The sequence below is a fragment of the Rhodnius prolixus genome, unplaced genomic scaffold (genome assembly GCF_049639745.1).
Source record: "Rhodnius prolixus isolate KJV_2025 unplaced genomic scaffold, Rpr scaffold_4, whole genome shotgun sequence".
NCBI classification, from domain to species: domain Eukaryota; kingdom Metazoa; phylum Arthropoda; class Insecta; order Hemiptera; family Reduviidae; genus Rhodnius; species Rhodnius prolixus.
The window spans coordinates 38,103,061-38,121,427 of NW_027411614.1; the positions used below are offsets into that span (position 1 = coordinate 38,103,061).

The 18,367-nt window shown below is 33.2% G+C and overlaps 1 protein-coding gene across 7 annotated transcripts in view; it reads right to left on the minus strand.

Annotated features, from left to right (window-relative positions):
* LOC141455619 (neuroligin-4, X-linked-like) overlaps positions 1 to 18,367 on the minus strand; it is a 577,612-nt gene that overhangs the window by 240,397 nt on the left and 318,848 nt on the right. For 6 of the 7 annotated variants that reach the window (XM_074130804.1, XM_074130808.1, XM_074130802.1 and 3 more), the window contains 3 exons: positions 10,405 to 10,575; positions 4,277 to 4,485; positions 2,327 to 2,412 (listed from right to left, as the gene is read on the minus strand). In XM_074130804.1, the coding sequence (XP_073986905.1) occupies positions 2,327 to 2,412; positions 4,277 to 4,485; positions 10,405 to 10,521 (412 nt within the window). In that variant the 5' untranslated portion in view covers positions 10,522 to 10,575. Of the gene's footprint in view, positions 1 to 2,326; positions 2,413 to 4,276; positions 4,486 to 10,404; positions 10,576 to 18,367 lie in introns of those variants that run through there. The other variant, XM_074130809.1, reaches the window with a different exon arrangement.

Consider the following 18,367-nt stretch of genomic DNA (forward strand, 5'->3'; position numbering starts at 1 on the left):
GGAGTCTGCCGGACAAAAATCGGACCACACACACAGTTGCGGATCAAGCTTCTTTTACTGAAAGTAAAAGTAATAAATGAATTCTTGCTCGGGAGTGAACATACCTGAGCAAGCGTTGAGCGCTTAAGTTGGTAAAAAATGGTAGCGTAACCACGGTGGGCACAAAATTAATAATCAGGCAATAATATTAATAAAAAGGATAGAAATAACACTACTACTACTACTACTACTACTAATAATAATAATAATAATAACAATAACAGTAATAAGGTGATATTGCAGTGAATATACCAGAAATGACGGCAGCAAGTAAATTGAAGACTAACGATAAAGGCTCCAACCTTCTATTTGTAGAAGATATTGAGTAGAATATAGGCACTAACGTTTGGGAAAACAATATTACAAATGATAACAGCCATTCAGGCGATCTGTTAGATTTACGCATAGAATAAAACAGAACGAATGAAAATAGTTACCAATAACTTGAAGTCACGAATTATTTATCACAGTAAAACTGCTTACAAAATAAAAAATAACGTCTGCATTACGGAGCACCTGTTACATGCAAAATACCTAATTAATAAATAAAGGAGCCAATCCTTGAGAAGAAAGTACTTGAACAATTAAAAAGCGAGATTAAGTTTCTGAATTTTTGTCCGAGTAATAACAAAAAAAAACCTGATAGATGACCGTGTTTTAATTGGCTTCCAAATGAACATACTTGCTCTTAATGTGAAGATCAGAGAGGTGCAATTAATACTCTAGTTCTCACTAAGCCAAAAATTTAATGTAAAGAAGTGTGGGAAATTTTAATTAGGCGTTTATTTGTACATTTTCCATTCTAAATTGTGTACATCAAACTAAAAATATTTTCAGTGTTTCACTAATATTAAGAATTGCATAAAGGTTGTGGTAACTAAAGAGATAAGCGCTGCTGCTGGATGAAACGTTCAAATTTTGCTCAACTTGAAAACGAATTCTGTACACGAATTTTGCAGAAAACCGTTAATTTTTTAACATCAATGGTAAAGTAAAAAAATATTATGATTGTCTGCAAGCTTAAGTCCTGAAGATGTTCTAGTCCCTACGTCGAAAGCTTGACAAAAATAATAAAAAATTATGACTGAAACTGGAAATTGTTTTTTTACTGAATGATTACATTGTGTTATGTTAAATATGAGGTTATTTATTGCTGAATTTAAAGGTTTTCATTAATGAATTTCAAATTAGTTATATAAACGTCTTTAATCTCAATAAACATGTTACCAAGTTTTAACTTATGATGGTTTTTACCAGCGATAACCAGAGTCTTTTTTTGATTTCCATGGCTAACAAGTTTTGAATAAGGTTAAGAATAATGGCAATCGAAACGTGTAGCTACTACAAAGAAATTGGCCTCCAAAAAAAGGTATTCTCTGATCACTGATTGACCTTTTTATTATTAATAAATAGAGTTTAACAAAAGTATATTCAACTTTATTCTACCGGAAACTTTATTCTACCGGAAACTATTTTAATAAAAAGTAGAAAATTGAAATGAAATGAAAATCATTCTCTATGATTTCTTTGGTTTTTTGAGAAGTTTTTGTATATATATTACCAGCCACATGTAATATCAGTTACAGAAAGGCCTAATGAGATTACACTATAACAATTTACTTAGATGGGAGCGGAAAATTAAATAAATAAATAAAACTAATTTAGAGCTCATGATTGATGCTAAGTATAAGCAAAAGTAAAATCTCTCGAAGATTTCAAACAAATCCAACCACCAATCAAACGCCTTCACTAATCATATGCAATAATCATACGCGTTAACACGCCTTTAAAGCAAGAAACGAGGACGAACACAATAACGTATTGATAATCATGGGGATGATAGTTATGCACCTAAATTAAACCCAACATCTGAATGAAACAAGATCCGCTTCTGTGCCAAAGAAAACATTTATGCAAAATTTATTCTCAATATAAATATGATTTGTAATGAAAAATGATGTTTACTACTCCCACTTTTGTGGTATAGGAAACTTTAGTTTACAGAAACAAAACATTAAAATCCAAAGCAAAAGACCCCCTATAGTGCAACAGTAAGATATGAAGACTACTTATCTAAATAAGGAAACATTAATATTACTTGTACTGAAAGCAACCCATTATTTTGTCAAAATACATTCAATTACCTAATCTGGAGTATTAAAAATAATATCCTCCATAATTTACCTGTAGTTTTATTACTTTGAATTATAAGCAAGCAAAAAAGATAATATGAAAATAAATAATGAATTAATTTTAGAAAATTATAACAAAACTGAACAGCACATACCGCTTCCAGGAACATAAATATTCAGATGTAGGCAATCCTCGCTCTGATTTGCCAGGAATGGCGCAAGCCTCTTCAGAAAGTAATACCTACAAAAATATAAACATAAATTCTCTGTATAATTAATTCCTAGCTTTAAAATTTTATTAATAAAATTAAATCAGTCTTAAATGTGCATAGAGACCAGATGAAAAAAAATTGCCTTTATTTTTTCTTAAGCAAAATATTGGTTTGTCTAAATTTCCGGAAATCAGTTATTTTTATTTATTTATTGAATTTTTTATACAACGAGAGACTACAGAGAGTTTCTTTTGGAACGCTAGCAGTTTAAATTAAGATTTTGTTACATCTGCAAACAGGATAGTGAATTAAATTTGTAAACTGAACCTCTGTATAATTAAATGATCTTGAATCTCTCCACCTTCTACCTCTTTTTTGTTTTTATTAAAAATACAAAATGACTCAAAATTTCTGAACAACTCTTGCTTTTAATTTCAATGTACCTTCTCATCAAATTCTTAGTACCTTAACTTTCTATCTAATACAATACCACAAATATAATTCTTAAATTATTCTGGCATATCAAGAATGATGAATCATGTTTATATTATTATTATCATAATTTAAATCTGGTTCTAACTCATATAACCAAATTATTTTTATACATGTAAATTAGGCGTTTATTAATTTGACATCTCCATAACACCATAAAACGCCACTATTGAGACATAAGCTTATAACTGTTACTGGCGATATTATTAACACCCTTATTATTCTAATTATTATTTTGTTATATTAATATTATACAATATTATGTTACATATGACATTAATTTTATTATATTCATTTTGTATGTTAAACAATTCATTTTTTGTTTATTGTAAATGGGCTATTGCCCTTACAAAATTATAAATAAATAAAAATAAGCTTTTTATAAAAACTTATATTTTTTTTATCGTCAATTAAATCTGGTACTCTTACAACCAACTTTTATTTATACATGTAAATTTGACGTTAAATAAATATTATGATTTATTATTATAAAAAAAAAAAAATTGTTTTGTTTGCCTCTTGCCGCCTCATCTAAAGAATAAAATATTGAAGCCACAAATACGGAAAGAAACACCAAGCAATATTCTAGATAAAAATAAATAAATAAGTAAATTAATATAAAATACAAAAAGATGAAAAAATAATTGGTTAACATGCTTGGCTAAATCCTGATTTCATGAAATAATGAATATTTTTTGTTTTGTAAACTAACCAGGAAATGCATCCAAGTTAAGAAAGTATTTATGTTTTAAAATTTGGACTATAGAAATGATAAAACTCATGCAAAAATTATGCTTTTCAAAATAAGCATGCTTTCTTTTTTTAGTCCAGGCTGGAAAAATTGTAACCAATTTGGCTTCGCCAAACTTACCGCTGGGCCCGAAGGTAATTCATAATTTTTGCAAAGAGAAAAGTTCAATACTGAACTTTTTCTAAAATCCTTTGCTGCGAATTGCACCCAAGCTCGGATGCCATGTATATTTTCAATAAATTCATTTTTTAGAAGGGTTAAATAAAAAAAAATAATAATAATGTGCTCAAGCAATTAATATCTGAAAGTAAAATAAATTCAGGGTTAGATATCAGTAAATTTTCCTAGAAATCTAAATTCTTACTAAATGTAATTTCACTTATTACTAAGTGAACTTGCCCGAATTTACATGACGAACGATTATGTCAAGCATTAAAACAAAGAAAAATTAGCACATATAAATAAAGCAAAAATTAAAATTAATTAGAAAAAAAGAACATATTCAAATGAAAATTATACTTGCTAAAACGAATAGTGATCTATTTTTTATTGACCAACTAGCAAACCAAGTTGTTAAATTAAAGTTCAGTCTGTGGATTTACTTAATTGCAGAAAAAAAAAAATCCTGCCAAAAGGAAGGAATGCGTTACCTGTTGCGCGGCATTACTTGAAGCGCTGCCGACCTGTTCGACAGATCTGGAAATGCTTGAGGGCAAACAGGTGGCATTGTATCGGCAAGTTTGGTGGAACTCCAGCGCACTCCAAACGTTGGCCAACTGTATCTTGTTGCTGTTGCGTATCTCACACCGAGAAATGCTTCTACTGGTTCTAGTCGTCCGGAGTTCAATTCCAGGATAATCTTGAATGTAACATTATAAATTAAATTTGGCGGCAATATTTTATGATTAATAAGTTTTGGGAGGAAAATAAAAAAAATAGACAGACAATGGATCACATTTCATAGCGAGCAACTATTGATGCTGAAAGAAATGTCGCTAATGTTAGCCGAAAATGACAAATATCTAAACGAGAAATATTCAATCTTTGTATATAAGTATTAAAACCATGCAATACCAAATATCAATTTCTCTATACTATGAAGGTTACAGAACATCTCAGCACTCCCACGCCCTTACCACTGGTTCTAGGCCTATTACAAATTCTTTAACTCCTGGTTTCTTCTAATTCACAAATGTCCTCTCTATTCATTAGGTTAACATATTTAAACTAGATTTCTTCCTGGTAGTTTAGTTTGTCTCATTTTCTTTGGTCTAATTCAGGTGTTAGCACATAGAAAATCATTGTGACTATCACAGTCAAACGGTTGTTAAATTTTGTCTTTAAATAACAATCCTAAATTTGTTTTTAATTGCATAATATATAATATTAATTTATATCTTTCATTCCAATTTTAGGCTTACATTTCCTGCTGCTTTGTAATCAATAAAATCACACCCTTCTTGTGTAAAAAGCCTTGTATATAAATAAAAAAATGTTAATTATGTTTTTAGATGTCATTGTTTTTTACCACAGTGGGTTTTATTTGAAAAACCCTTCGGGAAATCCAAGCGAGAGATGAAAATTCTTAGTAATAACTGCTGGAAATGTCTTACCACAGAAATATATAACTATTCTCTTAAGATGCCCCACTAATGAAACAATTTCTCATACAGCCACTCACCGCTCGCCACGAAAAGAAATAAGAAGAAGTAAAAATAAAAAAAAATGGTATAAGAGAAACGAGTCACTTAGTGCAAACTATTTTTCATTTCAATATTATTTTCTTTGAAAAAATAAAACTTGCAAAAGAGATGTTCTTTAGTTAAATAAACAATTTTTAAATTTATTAAAATTTATAATTATGCTTAATTTCTCAGTGTTTTATCTTTCTTTAAGAATGTTTAGTTAATTAAATGGTAATCACGAAAGTAGCAAAGTTTTTCTAAGAGTTGAAATAATTGTTAAAATATTTTTAAGACAAAACAGACACCTAATTGGGCGAGAGATCAGGCGAATAATTTCTGAACAGATAAGGAATGTAATCTTACAAGGATAACATGTTAAAAGAAAGATTTACTAGGAGATTTTCCCAACTACCGAAAATATAAATGAAGTCGCTCAAGTTTTAGATGAATCTGATGTCTGAAAGGACCGAACCACTAAACATTTATAAGGGAATGCCGAACTTTCCTTGCTGTAAACCGGTCATACCTAGTGCAGATTATTATGGCCATAGAACAGGCTGTAGTCAGCCAATTCCCAAATTTGAAAGCACAACAATTGTTACTAAAGTTTCTTTATAACCTTTGCCAACTCTTCCTTACACTTCAGTTTTAAAGCGATTTCCCTTTACCCACAGTAGTGGGCTTCCCGATGAGACTGGAATGATTTTTAAAAAGAAAATTGACTTCATCCTTGTTAAGAATTCCAAATACAAACACAAATTCCCCAGAACTTCCACAAAAACTTTTTGGACGAGACTAGAACAAGATACAAGACTTTTGCTCGAAATATGAAAAATTATTAAGTAAGTTGATCAACCTATTGTAACATCTACGTTAATTTTTTCATATATAAAAATATATCTAAACATAACGTAACACAATAAAATAAACGAAGATAACCTATCTTCGATTTGACCCAGGGTCAAATTACCTCAGGTCACAAATGACGTCAACAGTTTTAAATTTAGAATGCATATACTGTGGCATACCGAGTACATATCTGAAATGTGGCTGCTAAAATTCCAAACACAAATAAGGCCTGGCAGCCACTAATACCACCCGTCTAAGATTTTCTACCTAAGTACTTTGAAGTAGTTTATCAAAGTTTAGGAAGTTTTGACAACAAAATTACTTGTGAAACTAGAAATTTCAAAGATAAATTATTACTCTACTGCAACTTCCTAAAAATGTTGAAAGTATAAAAGTATGTGCTAAAATACAAATGATATTAGAATTTTAAACGTGCTAGAAAGGCAGATATAATTAGTACGATTCTGTTTGTTTGTAAAGCTAATGATGAAGACATGTGGTAAGATAAATAAAAATTTAAGGTACTAATTTAATGTAAGCAAGGTAGCCGAGTGGTTAGGAGCGAGGCCCTCAAAGCTAAGTTATATTGTTAGTTATTGGGTTCAATTCCCGGTCTAGGCCTTGGATTTTATTTAAATGGTATAAATGAGAAAGTTACAGTAAAGTATGTTTGCTAGTCGCCTCCGTCCAAAACACCTCAATTGGTTAAGCTCGTCTGAAATAGGAAGAAAGAAGAAGAAATGAAGGTAGATAATTCGTTTACTTAAAAAGGAATACTTATGCAAAACTCTGATCATTTCCATAAACCAATATAATAGAAAAATCTTCACCTTCAAATCTATTTTTTAAAATATCTTTATTACATAAAATCTTCTTAGTAGTATCTTTCTCTTTGAGCCTTTTACCAATAAGATACTAATCAAGGATAAATTGAATGATTTGATTGGTCTGAAAGAAAGAAAGAAATGAGATTTAAATTCAAAAATAAAGAATTAAGGGAAAATAAAATGGGAAGATTATAAAGAAAGGGTTGGGTGAGGAGCAGGTACAGGGTAACATCGACCACACAACCTGCTGCTGCTGGTGAACAATAAGAAAGAAGGAAGTAGAGCTCTCCCTTCGAGTCACAAATTCACCTTTAAAACAAGTTCAGGGAGTTATTAAATTCTCAAGCATTACCCTAATACTTGCAAATGAGATCCAGTATTTGCCTCCTTTTATTTTAACTTTCATTATTAAACTCTATTATTATTATTATTTTTCTTGTTTATTTAAGTCTTATTGATTAAGGACAAGCTGTCGATTCAAAGTAATACCGAAATATACTTCGGATCGCCAATATATTTTAAAAAACTAAAAATTCCATGAAATTCAATTTTAAATTATTAGTCTACAGTTTCTCAAATGGAATTTTAGTGATTCAGAAAAATGACCCCAGAGATTCGTAAAAATAACAAACAAGTATTAGAACTAACTTTTCGAGAAATAACCCCCCTTTAAGAGGCTTCAAGAGAAACTGTTAAGTTTAAAAAGATTAGTTTAGATTTTGTAGGGACTGGCTGCAGAGCCAAAACCACTGCGACCTTAAACATCTATTGCGACTTGCATTTCATAGTGGAATGCTAGCGTATTTTTTTTGTCCAGATATCTGATTTGTATGAGCGAGGATTCACTGTATAACTCTTTGATTTTGCTTTGGGTTCGCCTAAGTTACTATATCTATATACACTATATACACACTGTAATTACAAGTTTCCACCGTGAACTTAAGCAAGGGAGAAATAGAAGAATTAGTACAGACACAATATATTTATTAGATCTTCTTTTTGCTTTTTTGCATAGCTTAAGGTAAAGTCCGTTTGTCTTGGAGTAGAGAGGTCAAAGAAACATATTACTTAGTGACATACACATAGAGTTACCCAATCAATCTTCATTAACATAATCATCATCTCAATCAACTGTGTTCAATACAGAATCCATCAATGATCAATCTACAACTCCTGTCAAAACCTCTCTCAGTTCTCAATTATTCAACCAATATTTGCCCTAAGCACATTATTCGACTACATCATTTCAGATCTCTACTTTACCAAATATTTCATATTAATCATATTAGTTAGCTCGGATTGTGGGATTTAGTTAAGAATATTGTCAAGTGTTAATTTAATTAGTACCATTCATTAACTTAGATTACCCTTTCTCTCTGTCACATCAATATTATACTTGCACTCTTAGACACAAAACTGATACCGCATACATGTGCATTCTCGTTCCCAATACAATCCAATGTTTGTGTTCAGGGTCTAACTGACAACTGTCAAGAAAGCCTTAAGATAAGTGCAACGTCTGTGCATGAAGACTAATCCCTAATCTGGAATAGAACACTCTCCACCTAGATGTTGAAAGGTTGTCAAAATCGGCTGTTTTCTTAATCACTAGAGAAAGGAGTGAGGAGAAGGGGAGCTTGGGTAACAAGTAGTGGCAATATCTCAGTACCTCTGCAACATCCCCAAGGAGAGAATGATAATGCGAAAGCACGAAACACGGCTGGATTGTCATCAAAGCGCTGTGACATCTGCTCGAGGATGGTCTGGGAATGCCTAGCAAATTCAACCTCCGGGCAGTTACCGTACTGTGGGGACTAGGGGTGTAAGTGGAGACCCAGGCAAGGCTAGGCGTCAAATCCTCTCTTATCTAGGGGTGAAGTTGAAAAGGAAGAATAATTTACAGCTGCGTTCTAAACAACCAGTTTTCCTGCCTAAGGCAGATGAAGATCTTTCTTAGTAATTATAACCAGAATAGGTCTGAGATTTGCCTTGGCCTGAGTGAAGATAAATTTCGCTAGCTGACAGGTCCCCTCCTCCCTCATGAGACAATGTTGACTCAGAGAACATCTAAAAAAGCTGGGTATGAAAGTTGATGGCCTGCAGATTGTGAAGGAGATACTTTAATTCACCTCCTAAATAAATGGGATGCTATTATCCAAGGCACATTTAGATTACTGGGAAGCTAACATTTGATGGAGGGGGACATGTCCTCTCTGTAACCCTCTGGTCTCTTGGTCCTGGAATTTCTTGGATATCTGGAACTGGGAAACGCTGAGATACATAATATATATATTTTTTTATTTCTATTTGTATAAACATTTGGTGTTATTGTGCAGAAAGTTTTTGCCAAATCTCACAAGTGCGAGCCAATGTTTGAAGAAACCACATTTTGTGCGTTCCGAATGCAAATTTTTTGGGGTGCCAATAGATAGTAGCTAACTTTATTTAGAATAGCAGTAAACCAAACCGAAATGAAACGAACCAGCTACTAAAACTAAACCAATCAAACCAAATAGTAACATTGGATTAAAATTTAGTTTTTATCATTAAGATTAGTTTAAAAATATTTTAAAAAATCTAAAGATAATATGTAAACAAAACCCTTTTTTCTTTTTAAAGCCGAAAAGAATGATTCAGCTGCCGGTATTTCAGGAATAATGAAGAAGGTTAGAAATTCCTGGAAAAACGCTCTGCCAAGTTTGACTAAAGCATTCCATTTATTTTACCCACTCTTAACTCAACAAACAACCCAAGGATCCCTAAAATTCCCTTTTCTCCCAAACACAGAATTCCCACATGTAGATGACCATTATTGATAACTTCTAATCCATTTTTTTTGCAATTATAAAAAAGGGAATGACTGTTTGTCAATGTTCACGAATATACGAGTACAGCTTGTACACGTCGCCAAAACGAGTAGATACAACAGTACAAGAATACTGAAATATTTCAATCGATGTGAAATAAAGTGTACGGATTTTCGACAATATTTTAAACATAAATAACCATATGAGAAGTAAAGCACAATACAAATATGCTAGAAACAAACCTGAACGAATACAAAAAAATTATCAATGCATATTTAATTTCCTTACTTTTGGCGACATTGGATTTTTGTGCTTTTTACCTTAATAGATATTTTAATTTCAATAGATGAAATTGCTTATATTATTTTGTTTGAGATAAAGATATGTAATTTTCCTCGTGGAAATCTGTTATATTTGGAAATAAATCCTATTACTACTTGTGTTGTGTTATTAATTAGCAATATGTTCTAAACCAGGGAAGGTTAATTAATTTGTTCAATTTAATTAAAATTGAAATTATTAGTACTGAAAAACTGTTGTAATTATTTAAATTCAATTAGATGATAAAACCTTCTTGGGGGGGGGGAAATATTAAAATTAAGATACTTACACCTCTGATTGGTCCCGATTTGGTTTCTACGATCCTGGAAGAGTACCTGGGCCCTGCAGTGGTCCAACATAGGAAAATGGCGGCCAGGAGGACGAGGCAGCCTGGCCAGTGACTCATCTTGTGCACCAACCTTCATCTCTGTCCTTCATCACACGGCTGTTACACCATCACCTAAACAAATGTGCGCCATCATTACTAGTATGTATATAATGAAAAGTAAATTAACTAAAAGAGTTATTATATCACTTTCATGTAGTTTGGGAGATTGGAGCTAAAAGTTCCTAGCTAAAATTTATGAAAGGGCTTAACTGTCACATAGGGAGCCCTTCGGTCCTCTTTTTCCTACAAATTTGAAATTCTAACATCGCTCTAAATGTATAGATACTTTTTTCTTGCAGCAAATTGTTCAGAAGGGTCACTTTGGGGCTAAGCTTAAGACTGCACATCATTAACAATCCCCGTGAAATCAATTTTCCGAGAAAAAGTTTAAAATGACAGATATGGGACCTACATGGGTACTAACGAAAAGAAAATCATCATTAACTTCGTTATCGTGTACTGATGCTTAAGTATTTTTGAGTAAAGTTCAAGACAGTTTCACCACTTCTAAAATCCAGAGATTATTTTCTGAAACGTTTTAAAAATAACACTGATCTTAAAACTAATTCCCCCTTGAATCTAAAATTATGACAAGATTGCTAGTCACTTTTCTCAATACAAGGAGAATTAAAAAGATATCCCCCAACCACAGCCTGGTGCCACACAGTTGGCAGATTTAAGGAAAGTAAGCACAAAATTTTACTTTATTCATCACTAGGTTTCTTCACTTTTTACTTTTGCTTATTTTATTTCAATAATTATTATAATTAAATACATATTTCTACAAAGACAACAACATGGTTGTGATTACTGAAAAATGCAAAATAATTTTTATTATAAAAAATATTTTCATTTAAGTTGTAACGCACTCTTACTACCAAATTAAATCCCTTTTACTAGCAAATTTAACAAAATTAACAAGAGAACAATTAACTAGTCTCGTTACTATGAGGTTACTTCTTCGGAGATTTTGGTCCCCCTCGAGCGAGGAACTATACATTTAACTAAAGGTTGAACTGACATCTCTCTCACTTAGGCCCCTATACAATGGAGCTTGCATTGCTGATACGTACAAGCAACTTTGTGTTTGGGGAAAGCTACACAAACTGTTGACTCAACAAGATATACGCAGACTGGCCACGAAAATTACACAATAGATTTTCAGCTTCGCAATGGATTAGATTGTAGTCAGTCAACTATAGAACTCTATCGATAACTCACTTCTAAGTAGTTTCACTTCTACTTCTCAAACTAAGTAAATAAATGCAAGTTCTGCAGAGACTCTTAACAAAGTAGCTTCGCAATTCTCACAACTAATCACTAGCATCTGTAGTGGCAGCAACTAATTTAATTAATTTACAAATGAAAGTTTCTTAGCTACTGTATTTAATTATTACTTTCTCCTACTAGTTAAACACTAAGAATTTTCGATTTCGATTCGGATATTGGAAATATCAACTTAAGAGATCTTCTGGGCCTGAAAAAATTTGTTTTTATAAATGATCTGGTACCGTACAACATTGTATGTATAGTACAACTTTATTGAATGGATTGTTTACTTTTTGAGATTTAAAAAAAAAATACCTTCTTTATAAACTTTTCTTAGTTTTTATTAAAATATTCCTGTAAGTCAAAAAATCGAAAATTGTAATCGTAAATAGTAATAAGAGAAAGTCGGGTGAGATTTGTACCAAATTTGTTTTTCTTGTACGTAAACATTAACATCTACGTTGCTAGAGTTCTTTTTTTTCGCTTTAAGTTAGTTAATTTCGCTAATATTCCCTCAGGGTATAGACCGTTGAAAAAAAAAAATGAAAATACCATTTTCAAATCATTAGGTACCAATAAAAATGAAGAGGGTCTAAGGGTGTAGCTCAATAACGGTCTTCTCAAAAATTCATGCAATAAAATTTTCTAAAATCTTCAGCGGTTTAATCACAGCTGATACAGGCTTTTTCTTATGATTCCTGCCTAGCAACTAAAAATTGCATTCTTTTAAAGGCAGTAATCAAGCTGGATCGCAAGAACAGAGGTAACAGAGTAATGCCCACTTTTTCAGGCTGGCTTTTCAAGTCCAATTACCAAATTCGTAATTCGGAGGCAACTAGCAAAACATATTTTACTATAAATTTCTCATAATATTAACCAGTGAACGTAGAAACCAATACTTATGCTGGGCATGAACCCAGAACCGACAAATACATCTCAGCTTTTTGGGGCCTCACCTCTAACTACTCCGGTTATCACCGTGGCCGAGCCACGAATTCTTTTGAGGTATAAATAGACACATAGACATGGATTCAAGGGTTTGTCAGCCAAGTTTATAGCAGTAAACAAAAGAGACGCTCAACAACACAAAATAAAATATATTAACTTTTAAACAGAATCTCATCAAACTAAAATTTAAATAATTTAGTTGAAAAAATATAGCGTATTATTTCTATATTGTGACAGTAATTTTTTGAAGATTTATCTACCCGCATTTTCCATTAAATATTTTATTACTTTTTTAAAGGGAATTTTCATCATTTACGATACCACTTTATTCTGAATTCCTGCAATATAGGACAAAGACCAATGAGATGTTCCACCAAAGTTTCTATATCACCAGAATCAAACAATGCACACCTGTTAGGTTAACGGATTCTAAAATACGAGGGTCGTTTGAAAAGTCCGTGCAAAGTCAGAAAGATAGCACTACTGGCGCGTATCGAGGTTATGTTTAGTTAGTAGCATCTCTTGGAAGAACACACACCAAGTTTCAGCCAGATCGGTCTATTTCTTTGTGTTTGGCATTCGTTTGAATCGAGGAAGTCGAGTGATTTTCAAAAAATGGACGAAAAAGAATTTCGTGTGTTGATTAAACACTACTTTATGAAAGGCAAAACGCCTCAGGAGACTAAAGAGAAGCTTGATAAACATTATGGTGACTCTGCACCTTCGATTAGAACAGTTTATAAGTGGTTTCAAAATTTTCGGAGTGGCCATATGGGCACAAGTGACGCTGAACATTCTGGACGCCCTGTTGAAGTTACTACTCCAGAAATCATTGATAAAATCCATGATATGGTGATGGATGACAGAAGAGTGAAGGTGCGTGAGATTGCTAGTGCTGTGGGCATCTCGAATGAACGGGTACATAATATTTTGCATCAACATTTGGACATGACAAAGCTATCCGCAAGATGGGTGCCGCGATTGCTCACGCTTGACCAAAAACGAAATCGTGTGAAGTGTTGCTAGGACGGTTTGCAGCTGTTCCAGAAGGGAAGTCCGCAGGACTTTAAGCGTCGTTTCGTCACTGTGGATGAAACATGGATACATCACTACACTCCTGAGACCAAAGAACAATCTAAACAATGGGTTACCAAGGGGGAATCTGCGCCAAAAAAGGAGAAGACCGTTCCTTCAGCCGGAAAGATTATGGCGACTGTCTTTTGGGATTCGCAAGGAATAATCCTCATCGACTATCTGGAAAAGGGTAAAACTATTACAGGTGCATATTATTCATCGTTATTGGACCGTTTGAAAACCGAGCTGCAAGAAAAACGCCCACGATTGGCCCACAAAAAAGTCCTTTTCCATCACGACAACGCACCAGCTCACACCTCAGCAGTTGTGGTCGCAAAATTAATGGAAATAGGGTTCCAACTCGTTTCACATCCCCCGTATTCTCCAGACTTGGCTCCCTCGGACTACTATTTGTTCCCCAATATGAAGAAATGACTGGCGGGAAAAAGATTTTATTCAAACGAAAAGGTGATTGCAGAAACGAATGGCTATTTTTCAGACTTGGACAAATCCTATTATTCGGAAGGGATCAACAAACTAGAGCAGCATTGGACGAAGAGTATAAGCCTAAAAGGAGACTATTTTGAAAAATAAAAAAGGTTTACCCCAAAAAATTAAGTAGTTTTTATTTTTGCACGGACTTTTCAAACGACCCTCGTACTAAACACTACTATTTCACAATAATTAGATTTCGGGCATCATAGCACATTTCTGTAAATAAATTTTGAGCAACATCACTCTCTTTACCGCAACTAACTTCAACTAACCGCTCTTCAGAAAATTAGTTTAATCATAAGAAACATTGTAATTATGATTCTCCCAAGGGAGTACAGGGAATTTGACCACCACCTAACGGTTCCATTATTCTGCCCTTCCTTCAGAAATACCAAATATTAAATCATAAATTTAATAGGCAGTGCCTATAGAATTGTGTTATAACTTACAAAATGAAATTATTAACTGTAACGAGTAATGTACTAATTTCCAATTATTAATTAAGGATTTGTTGGCATTAACTATTGCTAATAATAAAAATTAATAAAATTTTAAAGTCCCCAGTTGGCTCATTCCAAATTCTCCAGCCCAATTATTGATCGCAAGTAAAAAAATGCTCTCATTTTTTTTTTTTTTTGATAATTAATCGAGCCTAGGAAGGTGACTAATACAACCATAAAGCTAATATTTACTTTCTCTCATTCTGCTAGTACATTCAAACGATTTTCAAGTTCGAGATCTTTCCTTAAATAACAAGTTATGAGGACCCCTGGGTGATAAAAAGTAGCCTGTATCATTTCATTTCAGAGTAATGTACAGTTTTACCACAGTATAATGTTTGTTAGAATTAAATATGATTCAAATGTTTAAAGAAAATTTGTATGACAGAACCTTGTTAATAAGTAGTAAGAGAGAAAATTGTGTTTATCCTATCTTTCATTTCTTTAAGGGAACATCTTTTTTGGTTTACTAAGGTAAGAAAATATTTTGTGGGTATAGAATGTATAACCGACTGAAAAGAAAATGTTTATCTCCCAAAAAAATCTGAAATATTACTATTATTAATATTATTATAAATAAATGCTTAGAAAGTGAGTGCCAAGTCCTGGCTAGCCCAGTGTCCTCAGCATGATCTACCAAAGTAATTTATCACAGATAAAAGTGTAAAAATGAAAGTTACAAATATAAAATGGTTAACAATGGAAATAAAGAAAAGGTGATGGGTAATGGTTTCTTTCAAAAGGGAACTTTTTTTTTTTTAATTTTTATTAAATTATTGATTATAAATGATAAAAGGTATTGTTTATTATGAAAGCTTGATCGTTAAAAAAAATATTTTTAAGTGTAGATAAATGTATGTTTTTTTCGTATGAGGGAAAAGAAGCTTTAACTTTTTTTTATTTTTGTTGGAAGCAGTTTTAATACTTCTGATACAAACATACTGGACGGGTAATAATTGATTGGCTGTATTGTGTCAGAATATAGGTCAGGCAAGTGACATAGCGATGGGGGAGCCGGCTTTAGAAAAGGAATGGTTGGCGGCTGAGGACGGTGGAAAGGCTTACAAAGCATTAGTAGGCCTCTTGCCAGAGGCTTTGTTTTCAGTGATGTATATATGTGTGTGTGGTGTGTGTTTGTGTATTAACGTCCAGATATGTCTGTGTGTTTAAATAGGTGCTCTTGTTAAGAGGGGAACTAATATCATTCCAGTACAAAAAGTTGATCCACATAAAAACTGGGCAAGAATACCGCTGCCAGAAAAAAAAAACATTCCCAGTAATTCAATACTAATATTCTACTTTCACAATGGACAATTGTATTATTGGAAAGGCTTGAACAATATAAATTATACATAAGGTTATAAAATCGATTAGAGCAGGAAAGACTACAAAAAGAGATCAAACTAAGCCCGAATCTAAGGTACTAGGTTTGAAATATCATCGTCATATATTTTGTAAGATAACCATTTCTCTAGGTTACTTTTAGGAAATTTTTTTAAGTAGAACTGTAACCATTGCCTACATATCCAGTATTACCAAAGTAACTTTATCTTCTTTTACTCCTTGTGAGAAGAAAGTATTACAATCTAATGTTATCTTAAAGTTATGATAATGTTTTCTTTAAAATTTTATGTTTTGAGTACTAATATTAAGATGGCAGTAAAGAATTAATTAAATGAAATTGTTGAGGACAGCGTATTAACTCTCTCGATAGTAAAAACTAAACGATCTGAATTGATACAAAAGTTGTGTCGTAAATTACACTGGTAAAGAATTGAAAGTATTTTTAATTCTACTGAGAATCGTTTTTACAGTCAGGTTTCTTCTCTAAAACTTGATGGCGAGAATTAATTTTACTTGGGATATACGTGGGTCGTTTGAAAAGTCCGTGCAAAAATAAAAACTACTTAATTTTAGGGGGTAAACCTTTTTTATTTTTCAACAGTCTCCTTTTAGGCTTATACACTTCGTCCAACGCTGCTCTAGTTTGTTGATCCCTTCCGAATAATAGCATTTGTCCAAGTCTGAAAAATAGCCATTCGTTTCTGCAATCACCTCCTCGTTTGAATAAAATCTTTTTCCCGCCAGCCATTTCTTCATATTGGGGAACAAATAGTAGTCCGAGGGAGCCAAGTCTGGAGAATAGGGGGGGATGTGAAACGAGTTGGAACCCTATTTCCATTAATTTTGCGACCACAACTGCTGAGGTGTGAGCTGGTGCGTTGTCGTGATGGAAAAGGACTTTTTTGTGGGCCAATCGTGGGCGTAGCTCGGTTTTCAAACGGTCCAATAACGATGAATAATATTCACCTGTAATAGTTTTACCCTTTTCCAGATAGTCGATGAGGTTTATTCCTTGCGAATCCCAAAAGACAGTCGCCATAATCTTTCCGGCCGAAGGAACGGTCTTCGCCTTTTTTGGCGCAGATTCCCCCTTGGTAACCCATTGTTTACGAGTAGATTGTTCTTTGGTCTCAGGAGTGTAGTGATGTATCCATGTTTCATCCACAGTGACGAAACGACGCTTAAAGTCCTGCGGATTCTTCTGGAACAGCTGCAAACCGTCCTTGCAACACTTCACACGATTTCGTTTTTGGTCAAGCGTGAGCAATCGCGGCACCCATCTTGCGGATAGCTTTGTCATGTCCAAATGTTGATGCAAAATATTATGTACCCGTTCATTCGAGATGCCCACAGCACTAGCAATCTTACGCACCTTCACTCTTCTGTCATCCATCACCATATCATGGATTTTATCAATGATTTCTGGAGTAGTAACCTCAACAGGGCGTCCAGAACGTTCAGCGTCCCTTGTGCCCATATGGCCACTCCGAAAATTTTGAAACCACTTATAAACTGTTCTAATCGAAGGTGCAGAGTCACCATAATGTTTATCAAGCTTCTCTTTAGTCTCCTTAGGCGTTTTGCCTTTCATAAAGTAGTGTTTAATCAACACACGAAATTCTTTTTCGTCCATTTTTTGAAAATCACTCGACTTCCTCGATTCAAACGAATGCCAAACACAAAGAAATAGACCGATCTGGCTGAAACTTGGTGTGTGTTCTTCCAAGAGATGCTACTAACTAAACATAACCTCGATACGCGCCAGTGGTGCTATCTCTCTGACTTTGCACGGACTTTTCAAACGACCCTCGTATATGTATTGAAAAAATCCGACATTTAAGCCGATGAAATCTCTACTAAGCTTGTTCTCTTGCAGCTTCCTGACAATGTATCCTATCAAGAACCTTAGCCAGAAACTTTAACTTTAGTATTAAGGAAAAAATTATAAATTTATAATTGCAGTAACAGCAGCTAGTGGAAATACTTGACGACATGATGATGAATGAGAAAGCTGTGCGTCTCTCTCAAGATTTCTTAAAATGGAAAGAGAATAATTCTATTAATATTTAAGAAACTGGGAAAACATGGATCAATGACACAATACAAAGGAACTGTTTCAACTGTTAAATATAATAGCACCCACATTAAACACAGAATTATGTAAATAAAGGTAAAATATGTACATTCACTGTCGACAGGTAGGTAGTAAAACTTCGAATGTTGTTACAAAAGAT